The sequence below is a fragment of the Nothobranchius furzeri genome, chromosome 16 (assembly GCF_043380555.1).
Source record: "Nothobranchius furzeri strain GRZ-AD chromosome 16, NfurGRZ-RIMD1, whole genome shotgun sequence".
NCBI classification, from domain to species: domain Eukaryota; kingdom Metazoa; phylum Chordata; class Actinopteri; order Cyprinodontiformes; family Nothobranchiidae; genus Nothobranchius; species Nothobranchius furzeri.
Window position 1 is genome coordinate 54,019,775 of NC_091756.1, and position 16,566 is coordinate 54,036,340.

At 42.0% G+C, this 16,566-nt stretch overlaps 1 protein-coding gene across 1 annotated transcript in view; it reads right to left on the minus strand.

The window, feature by feature from the left end:
* The window catches only part of LOC107387289 (corticotropin-releasing factor receptor 1), a 112,642-nt gene that overhangs the window by 13,614 nt on the left and 82,462 nt on the right, over nucleotides 1-16,566 (minus strand). Inside the window, exons 6-8 of the mRNA XM_015962179.3 lie at nucleotides 16,280-16,386; nucleotides 4,496-4,616; nucleotides 2,372-2,525 (exon numbers count right to left, since the gene is read on the minus strand). Of these exons, the coding sequence (XP_015817665.1) occupies nucleotides 2,372-2,525; nucleotides 4,496-4,616; nucleotides 16,280-16,386 (382 nt within the window). The remainder of the gene's footprint in view (nucleotides 1-2,371; nucleotides 2,526-4,495; nucleotides 4,617-16,279; nucleotides 16,387-16,566) is intronic.

The window sequence follows — 16,566 nt, forward strand, 5'->3', positions numbered from 1 at the left end:
CTAGATGATCCTACCAGAAGATTCCAGAAACACTCTGCTTTAGTGCTTCCTTTTACCTTCAACCTCTTGATCACATACCCACATGAAAAACAATCAAAGTGTCTTCTGCTCCTTTATTCTTTTGTCAAAACCTTACTGACACACCCTTTTAAAGCTGGAACTTAAGGCAAAAATAAAAAAAGGATTTTATTTGTTTTCACAGCACTTCTGACAGTTCCTCCTGAGGGTAATGTAATTCTGCTAACAACATCGTTTAGTCTGACAGCATGAAACACAGGTTTGGATCAGACGAACTGCTCAACACGAGCCCACGTCTCTCCGCTTGTGGGTAAAAACCCAGCCTGGCCTTCTGTAGCTGCTGAACGAACAGCTGAACTCTGGGAAAGGTAAGCGGTGATAATCTGATTTCTGTGCCCAAAAAGGAAACAAAGAGATAAAAACTGTTTAAATTGTTGTCATACGTGGTGTGGGTTTATTCTCAGGAAAACCGTTCAGAAAGGCTCTAATGCTAAACGGTAATTAGCTCAAGAGTTTATTCTAATAAACACTTGGCTCCAAAGACAATAACTGCTTCTATTCAAACGAGGCCTTTCATTCTGAAAAACAAAGTTAACGAACAACAGAGACTCAACATCTTTTGACCTTCTGAATCACTGGTTTGAGTTAAAAGTTTTGTTTGGGACAAAAAACGTCTTCCCACCAGCTCAGATCATCAGGAACGTGTCGATGCTCACAGAGATCCCATTATTTTTACTCATCTGTCATATTTCTCATATATTTTCTGTTTCGTGATTAAAGCTAAAGCTAAAGCCTGGGGTACAGAGAAGACAGATGCGCTGTGCCACAACACATTTTAAAAATAAGCCGTTATAGTTACTGAGAGTGGCCACACGGGGGCACAACGCCACGTCCCAGAATCGCCGGTCCGCACCGAGGCGCTGAGGATTGGCGCCAGTTCTGTTTCAAGCGCCGTGGCGCTACTGTTTACAACATTGTGGAGTACTTTACGGTAAACATCACAATGTGGAACGGCTTTACGGCACAAACCCAACCACCGGTGTTACATCGATATGTGTTACCCCCTCGAGATCTGTTTCTTTTGCACCCAGCTGTGACTTTGAACCATCCACTGGCAAAACATGTGCGTCCTAACCCTTACCCCAACAATAACCCTGAAACAAACATAAAAATGGTGCTACACATAATAATTTCAAAAATTTAAAGAGCAAGTCAACCCCTACCAGAGTCTAACTCCACTCCCACTTCATGTTTGAAAAATGCTTTGGGGGTGACTTGCTCTTTAAATTATTCAAAGCATACATTTTAGGTGAGAGGGTGGAAATGGTCAGGATAAGGGTTAGGGTGATGATTATTTTTTGTGAGCGGGTTGTCTCCACTAGCAGCTGGGTGCAAAAGAAACAGGTCTCAGGGACACACACACACACACACACACACACACACACACACACACACACACACACACACACACACACACACACACACACACACACACACACACACACACACACACACATATCGACATAACACCGGCTCAAACCCAACTGCCAAAACATGGACAGAGTGTCAGGTTATGTGGCTGAGCTGAAGCGTAGCGGAGATGGTCTGTGGCGTAACTGTGTGACCCAGACGCGGAGTGGCTAGCGTTGGGTTAAACAGAGCACGCAGCTTTACCCTGGGAACGGCGAGACAGCGCTCGGAGAGAGCCGAGCCTGAGTAGCAGTTCCGGTAGGATAAGGAAGCTGGCTTACTGGTAGTAGACAGCGAGGATGGATTCTTGTGTAGGGTTAGAGGGCTGGTAAGCCTGAGAACTCGATTCAAAGTCTGGTAGGAAGATGACTGAGTAATGAATGAGCGCCGGCGCTTCCGTAAATAGGGTCGGTGTGATGACGTCGGCAAGCCACGTTGGCGGCGGGAATGTTGGGAAGTGGTGGCGAGAATGCTGGGAAATGTAGTCAACCGGAGGAGTTCGTGACACAGAGGAGCTTTTTTTGTTGAAGTCGAGAAGCATATGATCTTATACGATCCTACACCTCCTTTCTACAAGGACAACATCAGGAAAGAAAGCTGAAAACTTTCTGCTTCCTGTTCTCAAGTCCTGCGGGATGTTGTGACTATCCTGCAACTTTCCAAGAAGCGCTAAGCAGCGCAGCGATTCCTGTGTGGCCATTTGACTTCCCAAAACCATGGCACTTCTTTGGCGCAACACATCTGTCTTCTGTGTGTCCCAGGCTTAAATGTCAACATTTGGTTTATTATATTGACAAAAAAAAAAAAAAACAATTTGGCTGTGAGAACATGTGAGCTGTGTGTTTTAGCTGAAATGAGCTGGTTTTGATCACAAAGTACTTACACCATCCGATGCAGATGAACATCCACTTTCGAAGTTTGTCAGTGGAATATGTGAGAACAATGGCAGTGTGGAGGTAACAGCCTTCCCCAAACATCCAGAAGAAGTTGGTGGAGTGAAAATAGTTGAAGGACGCCGTGACGAGACGACACCAAATCTAGAAAACAAAAACAACACAAGTCATTTAAAGATATGTGAGCTGGATGTAGTCATACCTCTTCATGTTAAATTATGTGCAGCTGCTCACTGTAACTGTACTGATGCCTCTCAACTGTGACCCACTTCATATTAGCTCTTCTCAGTCTCTCCTGTGGTGGCAGTTTGTCAGCCACAGCCTCAGCATTCCAGTGCTCCACATGTATTTTGACCAGGTTTCGAAAAGGTTTTGCCATTTCAACCACATATTTTGCCTTTTATTTATGCCTTCATCTCATAATTCTTAATTCCACAAGAAAATCCCTGATTTTTAATGCCTGGAGATTTGTGCCTTTTTCTTTATTTTGACCTTTCTCCTGTTTCAAGAATAATGTCTTTGGATTTCAGACTGTTGGAATCTGCACCTGCACCTTCAGTTTTCATAAAACCCTTTAGTTAACTATTTGTTTCTGGTGTAATTTTTGAGTCCAGCCAAAATACTCTGAATCTTTACATAAAAACCATATTTACAAAACCAATGTAATAAAACGTGTTGATTTCAGAAACATTCAGGTTTACATTTATTTACTGAGTGTAAATTTGCATAAAATGTGATTGTCGTGTTTTATAACTGCATACATATTTTCTACTTTCCTATCCTGAGATGCCAGATGGTGTTCATGGGCACCAGGTTGGTGACCCCAGGAACCACATGAGGTGCTCATTGGCATCTTCTAAAAATAGCGTAATCACTGAGTCTTTCTGTTTTGAAATCTCATTTCCATTGATATAGATATGAAAATGTCAGCATTTAAAAATAAAAAATACATTAAAATGTTTTTTATGTATAATGTTAAAGTGATAATTTCTAGTTCAGAGGTCAGAATTGTGAGATTGTATCAAACTAGTAGCCCTTCATATGGCTCTGTACCAATGAAATAGCTCTCAGCTTTAAGAAAGTCGTTGACGCCTGCCCAGTGTTTAGCAGTGAGTACGGGACTTGAAGGCATCACTTTTGCAGCTTGCTAGCTCAGACCAGGATGCTGCTGCAGATCCGTGTTCACCAGGGGTTTCATTTATCAAACATTGCGTAGAATCCTTACTAAAACTGTACTTAAGCTCAGTAAAAAAAATGTACTTACGCCAAGTAGGTTTGTGATCTATCAAACATGGAGTACGCACAGCTGCACGCAATCTCTGCTTCATAAATCGGAGACTAACGAGAATGTTTCTCAGCTGCTTTTTAGTCACATCCCGCTCTCACCACGCCCACTTACTGCCATAAATAGTCAATGCAAAGTGCCTTGTGGATCTCATGCATAGACATAAGCCGGCTGTTGCAGCGCTCCGCCAATGTCGATGGCGACCGTAGCTCAAGGCAGATCAAGGAAGCGCAATTTCACAGAAGCAGAAATCGAGGTACCTGTGGGTGAGGTGGAGAAATGAAAGGAAGTGCTTTTGCAAAACAAATAAGAGAAAATCCACGGAGTGGCACAGCGTTGCTGAAGCCGTCAATGTTGTGAGTTCTTCAGAGAGATCTGTGGCGGATATTAAAAAAATGGTCCGATCAGGATTCAATCCCCGGACTTCAGGGTGAGAATCATGCGCGCTAACCAGCAAGCCAAAGAAACATCTTACTTGGCCAAGTAGCCAGTGTGGGGGGGTCTTGTTCTGTGTGAAAACGAAGCAGTACAAGTGATAATGCTGCAGGATTTCATAATTGTATCCTTCTCAGCAGCAGCACTGCAGGTGCTCTCCATGTCCAAAATGTGCGTGAGCCAAGTCCTTAGTCAACCTAAAGTTGTGCACATTTTTCTGCTAAGTTTTCTTTCATAAATCCCAAAGTTTGCGTGGAAAGTTGCTTACGCAGTTTTCCGACCCCGTTTTGTGCGTAAGCAAGCTTGATAAAGGAGGCCCCTGGTGTTCAGGAGTCACTGATCTACAGTGTGTTTAAACAGGTCTGGCCTGTTTTAGCTGATGAAGTTCACTCACCACATTACTCTCATGGACCTCTGGACTCATGGTCAGCTGAACGATGAACCAGGTGGCATTCCTCAGGATGAAGGCGGTGATCAGGTTCCAGTGGATAATGTTCCGGAGGCATCGGATGCTCCTGCAAGAAAAACAAAGAAAAAAGAAAAAAGTTACCATATAATGAAGTAAACAAATGTCAGACAATCAGAAACTGTCTTGTTTTAATCCACTGAATCCAAAATCACATTTCTCACAATCCCCAGTGATTCTCTCTAAGTTTCATTTCAATCCTTCTGGAATGACTCTTGTTTGTGTCACACCCTGGAAGGCTGATGTTTTTTTCGTGATGTAAATAAATCAACCCTGGGACACAATTAAAAATCTGCCTAAGTGCCTTCAAGTGAGTGCTCTGAAATAGAAACAGCTGAGTGGGCAGAACAAACTGCCTCAGTCACCGTCGTGACCGTCTGGTTGGTCGTCACCAGCTGATGCTCCTTCAGGATTTATGCTTCAGCATGCATTCATTTTTAATCGGTCACTTGCGCCAGCGGACGCAGATCGTGGATGAGGAAAAGAATTTTCCAGTTGCCCTATACAATATTGTCTCTTGGGCAACCCCAAAACTACAAATAAAGGAAACCACTGAAAGACCTTGTGAAAAAGCTATTACTCATTAATATTCAGAAAAAAGAAGGCTGCAAAAAATATGCATTTGTATTGTGTTGCAATCAAATAATATCGTTGGCCATGATGTCAAAATGGTACAGATCCTGTTTTTAGTGCTCAAGAGGCAGCTGCAGCAGGAGCAGCAATGAGGGCTCTTCAGTAATAGTAATTATGTTCTGTGACCTCATTCCCTGCATTACTGGGGCCTTAATTAGTTCAATTGAGGAAAAACTGAAAACCAGAAAACATCAAAAATCTGTCAAGAAAATTACTTGATGCATTTACATGTAGTTTACTTGTCTTGGTGTAGTCCTCGTTAAGTTCCCATGCAGTCCATTCATGTAGTCCTTGTGGATTTGTGAGGGAGTTTATGTTTATGTATTTAGCAGACGCTTTTGTCCAAAGTGACTTACAAGTGATAATCGGCATGTTGCCCTTGAGGCTAACAACAACAATAACAGCAACAACTTGACATCAATCATAGTGAGTAGGGAACAAGGAGTGGACAGTAGAGAGGGGGATGGGTGCAGGGAGGGTGCTAGTTTAGAAGATGCTCTCTGAAGAGCAGGGTCTTCAGAAGTGTCTTGAACATTGAAAAGGAAGCCGCTGTTCTGGTAGTGCTTGGAAGGTCATTCCACATTTGTGGAACGATGCATGAGAAGAGTCTGGATTGTCCTGAGCGTGGTGTAGGCACTGCTAGCCGACGATCCTGTGATGACCGGAGCGGCCGGGCCGAGACGTAAGCCTTTGCAAGAGGATTCAGGTAGATGGGAGCCGTACCATCTTGGACTTTGTATGCTAGTGTTAGCAATTTGAATTTGATGCATGCTGCTAGCGGTAGCCAGTGGAGCTCAATGAACAGAGGGGTGACGTGTGCTCTTTTTGGCTGACTGAAGACCAGACGCACCGCTGCATTCTGGACCATTTGAAGAGGTCTCACAGTACAGCCTGGAAGACCAGTTAGAGGGGCATTGCAGTAATCGAGGCAGGAGTTGACAGTAGACTGCACCGGGAGCTGGGTGGCATGTTGTGTTAGGTATGGTCTGATCTTTCGTATGTTATACATATGGGTGAATGACTGACTTTGTTGTAATGCACCTTGGGGGGGGGGGGGGGGGGGGGGGTCCAGGACTCTAGAAAGCTCTATATCAATTACAGACCGTTTACCATTATTATCATAGTACCGTCATAAATACTGATTAGCTTTATAATTTACAACAAGACCTTCATTTTAACAGAAAAATCGAAGTTGTTTCAATTATTCTAGACCAACCGTAGAAGTAGCAAATTAGTGCTAAAATGAACACTGGAATAGGCGTGTAAATGAAATAGTAATGAACTCTGCATGTCTGCAGAATTTAACAGACTTTAAACTCTGATGTTTGAGTTGGTTTACTCTTCAAATAGTTGTTAAAACTCTAGGTTAAAATAACCTGACACTTCATATTTTCCTGTGATGCTCCATTGTAGCCTCATCAAGACTACCATTGGTCAGAACAGTTTTAGGATGGGCCAATCACAGAGCTTTATGATTGTAGAGGGATGATGGGTGGGCTTAGCACCAGAGCTGCAACAGAGAAAATTACAAAGATGACATTTCCTCAGGAATGGCGCTCGGTTTGTAGCGGCTTTGGCATCAATGATTTAGACGTGTGCCTTTCTTTAGGAGACATGAGCAGATAGAGGTACTGGAGTCTTTTATTTAACCCTCCCACTGTCCTAATGGTTGTGACCTCGTGAGGAAAGTTGACCATTGAGCAGGATTGATGGTTTATCCCTTGATGTCCACGTGGCAAGGGTGAGGTGGTGCTCACTCCTCACCCCTGCCACGTGGACCCAAGTGATAAACCATCAACCCTGCTCAGTGGTCAACTTTCCTTACGAGGTCACAACCATTAGGACAGTGGGAGGGTTAAAAAAAACAATGTATTTGCTTCTTCTTCTTCAACGTTCTATGGCGAACTTCCCCTGTTGTCATAGCAATGACTACATAACACTGTTCCTTGCTCTGATTGGTTGTAGAGCTGTCCAATGGCGTACGGAGACAGTCTGACATACAGCCGTAGATTCCTTCCCTATGAGTAAGCTGTTTCAATGGTTCATAAAGTCAGTCATTAGTAAGATTACATAAAAACTATTGTGTGCACATTGAAGAACTTGATAGAATGTTGGTCCAAGGCGGTGCAGACCAGGATTTCTCTAACTGAAACACAATTTTGATTAAAGATAAATCCTCAGCTAATTATTTAAAAACATGCAGTAATCCCACAACGTCTACTAAAAAAGCCAAAACTAAAATCTGTTATTAAGGAATGAAATGATAACATCTGCCAGCAGTTATCTGGGCTTCTGCTGGGAAGTTCTTATCATTCCTAAATTATTCCGTGCACTTTGTTCAAGATGATTTGACTGCTTTGTAAAACAAAGATCCATCACGGGAATTAGATCATTAAAATCACTGCTGCTGTAGGTTGTTAGTAGTCTCCCCACATTCCCTCGTTAACTTGGAGACGGTATCGATCCTGCTGCTGTTGGGGATTTCACACCGGCGACGGACAGACACTGCAAGCAGACGAGTTCCTGATGATCAGGGAGTCCTGGATGGGTGGTGGTATTGCATAGTAAGCTTTTAACTGAGAGATCATACATCACTCTGGGTCCCTAGTGGGGAGCTCTGCAGTGAAAAACCATTAAAGTTACTTCAGCTTCAGGATTCAGAGTGGAGGATGTTCTTACAAGTGACAATAAAAAAAAAACCTTCAAAACAGTGTTTCAGAGGCACCACAGCTTAAGGGCCTTGAAATAATGAAACATTTATAAGTTTAAAGGAGATCACTTTCTGACTCTGGGTCAGCTTTTGACAAGTTATTTCCAGGTGTAGTCACAGCTTTCTATTATCTTCCGCCACTGATTCACCCTGAAGTCTGTTGGTGGAACTTCTTGTTCTTTGGTCTAAAAAGATGCGTCATGAATAATTACACGAGGTCTGAACAGATTCATAAGGCCTTGGAGGAGAATGAAAACCAAACTGTCTGTCTAAACGTGAAACCGAGTCAGCCATGCCTACATGTAACTGGATAGCTTTGAAATGAAAAGCAGAAATGTTGAAAAAGATCAAAATACAAAAAAAATCAGGAATAATGTGAATTAAGTTTTACACACATGGGAGCAGCTTGTTCAGTTATAAACATTCTTGAGATCAAAATTTATCATAAACATTATCCAGATAAAGAGAGGCAGACAATGTAAAAACTTCTTAAATAGATAGAGGACAGGTGCAGAAACAGCTGTCTATCGTTAGTCCACATTTATGCACCAAGAACAGAGTGAATACGAATCTCCACGTTGGAAAACAATTAGAAAGGTTTCTGCCTTTCTTGAACAAAAACGCAGTGTGTATATGCAGAAAAGAAAAGGTGGTGGCAAGTAGGTATTTGTAAAACACCCAGATTGACAAATGCAAAAAGGGCCTTGGACTTTGTATCATGATGGTGAGAGGATGGAAGTTAGTCCAGGTGAGTCCAGTACCTTGACTCAGCTTTGCTAATGGGCCATTCCCATCTGTACCGGGTCGGCCCGGGCCGGGTAGCCCCAGTCGGCCCCAGCCTGGCCCGGTTGATTCCACACATCCTTGCCTTTAGCCCATGTGGGCTACCCACCAATCAGAGGCTTGCTCTAATGGAAGGTGTGAATTTGCTGTCAGCAGTGGGTGTGTTGGCCCTGGTCGGCCTGAAGCAGACCCCCTCGAGAAGAGGGCTGAGAATGAGCCTTGATTAGCCCGGAAAAATACCAGGCCACCCAGATATGTAAACAACCTACGCTACCCGGCCCGGGCCGACCGGGTACAGATGGGAATGGCCCATTACAAAACCATCAGGGACATCCTCGTAAAAGCTGTTTGGAAAAGTCCAGGCTTTTTCAATACTTTTAAAGGTACCAGAAAACTTAAACAAGTCAGTTAAATGAGAGGTTTCCCTCTGACCAGCTGGTCAAAGCTGCACCAGACCCTGAGATGCAGCTCCTATCTAAGGAGCTTCTCTAATCTTACAACTTCGTCTCTTTCCAGAGTATTTCTCTTATCCGATGGCACCATCTAGTGGCTGACAAGCATATCACACACAAAGTCTGTCACACTGTTTTTGTAAGATGGCGACTTCACGTTCCTTTTATAAATGTGCCTCTGTAGCCGACAAACAGAGCTGAAACATGTTTTATGAGTATTATTCTTATGCCATGTTATGTTTTAATGTATTTATATTTTAAAGACTTTCTTGTCTGTGAAAAGTTCATCAACTCTGCATCAGCCAAAGTATTCCTTAAATTTGAAGCATCAGTAAGCGGTCGTCTAACGCTATCGGTTAGTTCTGGTCGGTGCTCAGTTTCCTATTGCACGGAGCTCTGCTGGGCAGGGGGTGTGCTTAGCAATAAATAAATAAACAAATAAATAAAGACATATTGCTCACATTATATCAAAGTACATAATAAGATAACCACTTTTACGGATTTCTGAAAAAACATGCATCATTTCTGAAAGGGGAAAACACCGGAAAGCTACTTTAACAAGAATCCAGCTTCCCAGTCACCTTTCATTGGGTAAAGAGTCTGATGTAGGTCTCAGAGACTGATGTCAGAATTACATTTTACAGGAAACTTATCATATCAGGATTGCAGTCTGAAAGATGGCTGAGCAACTCTGCTACCCTCTGCCTTCTAGGCTCTAACACTGTTTAACGTGAGGCAGACGCTGAGGCCTTCCCTTGAGAAGACTAGGCGGCAAGCCGCAAGCACTGATGGCTCATTTGCTACCTGTCAATCAAAAGGACACCCCCCCTAATTATTCATAATGTCAAGTTTTAATGTCATGTACATAGATATGTTACAAAAAGTCCAGAGTTTAAAGATTAAAGTCCCATACTTGTCACACACACTGGTGTGGTGAAAATTGTTCTCCGTAGTTGACCCATCCCCGTGGGGAGCGGCGAGCTGCAGTAACCACTACTTCACACCGGAGACATCACACACCGCAATGCTCAGTTTCTCATAAACAACGAAGATGGCGTTTGAAGTGGAGTTTGCCGCAGGTTTTTCTTCTTGGACATGTTTTAAAAACCACAACAGAAAGAACCGCTAACAGCCTTTCTTCTAAAGAAAGATGTTTGCGCCATCGCCAGGCGCCGTTTTTGGCTACATCTAAAAGACTACAGTGTCATACTGTCAGAACCCAAGCCCCCGGACCGGCCTCTCCCAGCTAACCGGCCTCCATCTTGGACCACATTTCCCAGCATGCTCCTCGCGGGAACTCCCGGCATTCTCCCAGTCACACCCAAGCCTATATATGGAAGACGCCGCACCAGCTCTTCACTCAGTCATCGTTTCATTGAAACCCATGATCAGAGTTCTCTACCAAATAATCCAGACATCAAACATCCTTACCAAGCTCAACTCCCGTACCCAGTCGACCATCGTGACACATGCGGTACAGTGGCATTTCCGCATTTTTTCTGATTGGTTATTTTTGAGCTGGTTAGTCCCGCCTCTCATGTGCCTCTCTGCCTTTAAGTAACCAGACGTACCCTGCTCAGTGCTGATTGGCTCGGGTAGAATTCTCAGGGGGTGGGGTTATTTGCACGGGAGAGTTACCAGACTCCTTCTCTGTGCAGAATTAAACAGAGGACAAGTCTGGCAAGCCAGGGTAGTGATTTCATGCCTAGTCCTATGTTAACTGCAGAAATTGTTGTGTCCCACAAGTGGCCCCCTTGATTTAAACCATATCTAGATCAGTTTGGAGGTCCTAATATGGCAGAATACTCTGGTGGCGCCCCATTTAAACCTGATCAAGTTTATTCAACACTGATAAAGTTTAGCTTAATGTGGTAGATGAAATCCTACATTTTATTTATAACACCACAGTTTAAAAGTATCAGTATGACTGCAGCAGCATTCAAGCATTTCTAAGTATGAAATGTTCTTTTCCCTCACATTACAGAAGGATACACGGGGAACTTTTCATAGCTTGCTATTCATTTTTCTGAGTTTGACTCTTTAAACAAAAACTAAATGAACCTTGAAGGTGTTGAAGCAGATGAGAGTTAATAAAGAGGACAAATAGCTGAGGGACTGTTTTTAAAACGGCAAGCTTTTAATTTGAAATCAATCTTTAATGAACACTAAGCACAGTGTTCATCATTTTTTTAAACCTACATCATTCCATCTAAGCACATTGCTTTGAGTCAGGGCACCATCTGTCTTCATCCAGCCCAATCTCACCTCAGATGCTTACTACACCAAACGGTTTTGTCAGACAGAAAGCACAAATCCCTGTAAGTGTTAAACAAATCCTCAGTAGAGTCACTTGTAATTATCTGATCAAAGGTTAAGATCTGAAATGTGTTCATCCAAGAGGAGTGAGCAGGATGATTTTACTCTGAAACAGACTTGTGTGTTTTATGTGTGAGTGTCCAAAAACACCAAATAAATCAACTAAAATTAGTTTTTATTTGAAACAAAGTGTGAACAGGTTAAGATGCATAAAGAATCAACAGCTAACAGGTGATATAAAAGAAAATCGAAACCCTTTTTAATAATCCAAACACACTCGGGTGGAAATACCCAGAAGGAGCTCCACACAGAGAGCAAAGATGAAATCCTAAACCTTAGAAACAGCTGCTGGCGTTCATTTTCTCAGGCTCTCACATCTCCTCCTAATATTAAAAAAAATCACCTGCAGGCTGTTCTTTACCATCCAACTCAGATATCACAGATAAAAACACTTATTAATGTTTTTAGAAACTCTGGAATGTATTCCCATTCGACCGGAACCTCACTGCGCTGAGATTAGTGAAGACAAACTGGGAACAACGTTCAGGGAGTTTCTAGGATGTCTTCAGACATCCTGGAGGGTTCTCCGGGTCTCGCTCTCCTTTTGCTGGAATTATGAACAAGTTTAAACATTTATTCAACAGATTTCCTTTTTGAATAGAGTCTAGAGCTCATCTGTAACCCACATGGAAACCAGTCTACAACTAATTTAGTTGAAAACCTTGTCATAATCAAGTCTGGAATCATTCTGGAACTAGTCTGGAACCATTTTAGAGGCTTTCTGGAACCAGTCTCGAACCATTATAGAACTAGTCTGGCACCAGACTAGAACTAGTCTTGAACCAGTCTGGAATTATTCTGGAATCAGCTGAGAACTTGTCTGGTGATGTTGATGTGGAACCAGACTCAAACTCTTCTTGAATCAGCCTTGAACTGGTCTGGAACTGGCTTGAAACCTTTTTCAGTTTCAGAAAGTGAAGGAATAGGAGACGATTCAGGGAGGAATTTGAGACCAACTTGGGAGACATGCTAGAGACACTTCTTGTCGTGTTCTGAGGGTGGAGATGGCAGACCATGTGTGGTGGTGGGTTTCAGGAGGCAGAAGAGCAGGCAACGGATGAAAAAATAAAAATGGTTTAATTGTAGAACGGGAGCGACAGGACAAAACGAGCATGCACAAAACAACAAACAACAATGATCCGACGAAGACAGCAACAAGAAGGGAGGTATAAATACACAGGGAAATCAGGAACACATGGGCAGAGTAATGAGGGACAGGTGAGAACATTAAGGTTAATAAAGGCAGGAGAGACACAGTCAGGGAGGGCGGGGCGGATCATGACACTTCTAGACTAAAACGAAACAAGATCATTTACAGTGACCCAGTTGGAAGTAAAATTAAAACGACATACACATCAGTCAGATTTCAAAGGAACATTTACAGAGTTTTGTATCTCCAGTAGTTATAGCTCCGAGTGGAATGAAAGCATTTTTACATTTATCTTGTCTCTCCTCCCCTGGACTGTAAACACCATAATCCATTCTCTCTGTGTAGCTATAGCAGGAATTTTACTCTCCACAGTTATGAAGAAATTATTTCTTTCTTATCTAGTCTGCAATTTAAATAATGCCTAGAGCCCAATAATGGACTTTTGTCTGGAAGATGATTCCGGATCCAGTCTTCCTGAAGAAGATGGTTAGATTTTATCTTCAGAAACTCTCAAAAACGGAGCCAGAATGTGACCGTGATTTCAAAGACTTTTAAACCACAGCCATTACCAGTGTGTGTTTTCAGATGGATGACTTTATCAAACCAGCGCCATTCCAACTTTAAACTCACTTGACGGATAGGCCAAAGTGAGGAGTACAACCAAAATGCTAACAGCTAGCTTAATGGTTATAAAGTTCAGGGGCGCATTGGGACAATAAATCAGGCTCGGAATCTGTCACCTATATCACCTTTTCTCCGTTTGCATGTGTGTGTGTGTGTGTGTGTGTGTGTGTGTGTGTGTGTGTGTGTGTGAGCATGAGTGTCAGAAGACTGAACAATAACCTGTAGTATAATTAACGTCATCATGCTAGAGAAGCTTCTCTGTGGTGGACCACATCAGCTTCTGCCACAATAAATAATAATAATAATAATAATAATAATAATAATAATAATAATAATAATAATAAATCACACACAAAGTTGTGAACATTTTAATTACCTTTCTGAACTATTTCTGTTGAGAGTTTTAATGTTTAAAATCTGTTAGACTGTTACTGACAGCAGCTACATTTAAGTTTCACTTCCTGTTCTGACTGAACGCTGCTGCAACATGGAGGTTAGTTCTCAGTCATTCTGGACATGATCATCCTGAGAGTTTTAGCTGAAAACAGCTGGACGTTCCTGGATATGTTGGAGACATTTAGCCTCTCATCCCAGGGGCTTCTTCCAGACTTTGGTTGTGGTCAGAAACAAACACACTGGTTGTTTTGCAAGTCTTTTTCTTTTTTTTTCCAAAACATGTTTTTGTCTAAATGAAGGTGATGTTTTTGTTCATAGAATAAAAATTCATGTTGAAGTTAAGATGATTTCATCAAGTAGGACCTGTGGTTAGCTAGCTCATGTAAAGCATGTCATGTCTTGAAAGAATCGGAATCAGGAATCGATAGGAACCGGAATTGAAACAAGGAGTTGGAATCGGAATCGCTCAAAATCAAACGATGGCCAACCCTAATAATATACTACCTACCTACCTTTGCTCTGGAAGTTGTGAAATAGCACGATACAGGCACTTTAAATAGAACAGTTGGGCCTCTCACAGAATACTGCCACATCTAGGACACAATGTTAGATTTAGAGAACACACTAAGCCGTTATTTATATATTCAAAAACACTAAAATTTAAAGATTTAATTCAACTATATACAGCGACATTCATGTATAAAGTGCATAGGAAATTATTACCAAACAAATTATTAATGCTATTTATAAAACCAGATAACGTATATAATTTCAGATACAAACTTAACTTTAGGCATACATATTTTAGAACAACATTAAAGTCATTTTGTATTTCTGATTCGGGTGTAAAAGTTTGGAATAAGCTAAGTGGGGATCTAAAGCAAAGTCTCTCATTGCAGAAGTTTAAAGATACGTGTAAAAAAATTATACTAATTAATTACGTGGAGGATGAGGAAAAGTTGTAAGGGTGATGCCTTTGATTGTAATTGTCTGTTGTTGGTGAACTGGGAGCTGTGAATATGGGGGGGGGGGGGGGGGGGCATAAAAATGTAAATTTTGTTTGTGTGATTGAGGATAAAACATGTTATAAGAAAATTGCTATGACACACAGTGTAGGGAAAATAATTTATTTGTTTGCTATTCCTTGAAATTTGATTACATATATATATGTGTGTGTACGGGTTTCTTTTTGAATACTTTTTGAATACTTTAATTAGTCTTTTGATCTACATGTTCAATAAAGAAAGAAATGAGAAATGAGCATGAAGTTCTTTATGTATTTCTGAGTTGTAAACAGTTCACATAAATCTAGATTCTAGAAATATCTAGAAAGATTATAGTTGGGCTTGTACCTAAGCTGATCCGCTCTGATTAGTACCTATACCGTCTTGCATATCAGCCACTTTATATCATTATTTTATCATGACTGTATTCATACTTCCTAAATTTTCTTATCTCTTATTTTTTATCTTCCTTTTTTGCACCAAGTACTGCAGCAATTTCCTAATGTTGCGATTGTCTGGCAATAAAACCCTTCTGATTCTGATTCTAGATTTCCCCATTAGGTTAACAATCCTCAGAACCCTGCTGGTCTGGACCGGTTTTAGACAGCTCCTCCTCCAGCAAGATCCAGTTTTATTCAACCTGAAAGCAAAACTAGTTTTGGATTTAATAGAAACGTTCAATTGTTTGCTGTGATTTAACTGGTTCAGGTTAGAGGAGAAAAGTGTAAAAGTGCAATAAAAATGCAGATGATTTCTACATGAATCCATTTTTGCCAGAAGAGGTTTTTCAGAAACATTTTTTTCTTTTTCATCATAGATGAGCAGTAAAGCTCTACAGTCCCGGAGAGGGTCATGTTTCCATCAAACGGTCATTCGTAGTCGAATTTCACTCAGAAATCTGTCACACAATGCAGCTAACAACGCTCAACCTGCCATTTCTTATGAAATACACACCGTGCTCCTTCCACTCCTCCTCGTTCCACCACTCTGCACCAGAGTGTCAAGCTTTCTCCTCCATCTCACCAGAGTGACAGCCTCAGCATTCAGTGGTTCTCCATTTCATTACAAAGTAAAGAAGGTGAGTAATATAAACCAGATTCCTCTCCTCCTGGTGCCATTTTTAGCTCATCCTCCCTCTCAGCCCGCCAGAAGAATGCTGTCCCATAGAGCTTCACCATTCTGTGTCTGCATGCCCTTTCACGCTTTTCTTACTCCCCAGTGGCGTTTGTGGGATCGATACAGGGTGCTAAGACCTTTCTCTCGTTAACGCTCAGCTAATTTCAGTTTGTCCGAGACTTTCTCACCTCCACCGCTCAACCCAGCATGAATCCACAACAGCGTTCTGCTTCTCACCTTTTCCTCAGATGGGTCTATTATTCCCATTGGTGGTGAAATGTGCCCTAGTTTGTGTGTCGTCTAAACCCTTTTACATCTGCTGGGTTGAGATAGCGGAGGTTTCACCCCCATGACCAAATGGTTTTCAAATAAGAACGAGAGATGCTTTGAACCTCACAGGATGCGGAGAAAAGCGACACCAGTCACATTGAGGATGTCTCCAGGATTATCATGAGGCCAGAGTCTCACCTCAAGCACAGGAAGAGGAAGAAGGCTACAAGCAGAGCCACCATGGAGATGCAGTGGCCCAGGAAGTTGATGATGACGGCGATCTGGTAGTGCATCTTGCCTTTTTTCTGCAGGGTACAAACAGAGAATCCAGATGAGCCATTTGGGTGTTTCTGATTGGCAGAAACTTATTCTGAAACAGGAAGAAGACACTTTTAAGAGCGTGAATCCTGCTTTACGCTGACTTTTTGAGCTCTACCTCCTGCTGTGGTTCAGAACAGGAGTGGGTGTTCTCACTGAGGACTCAC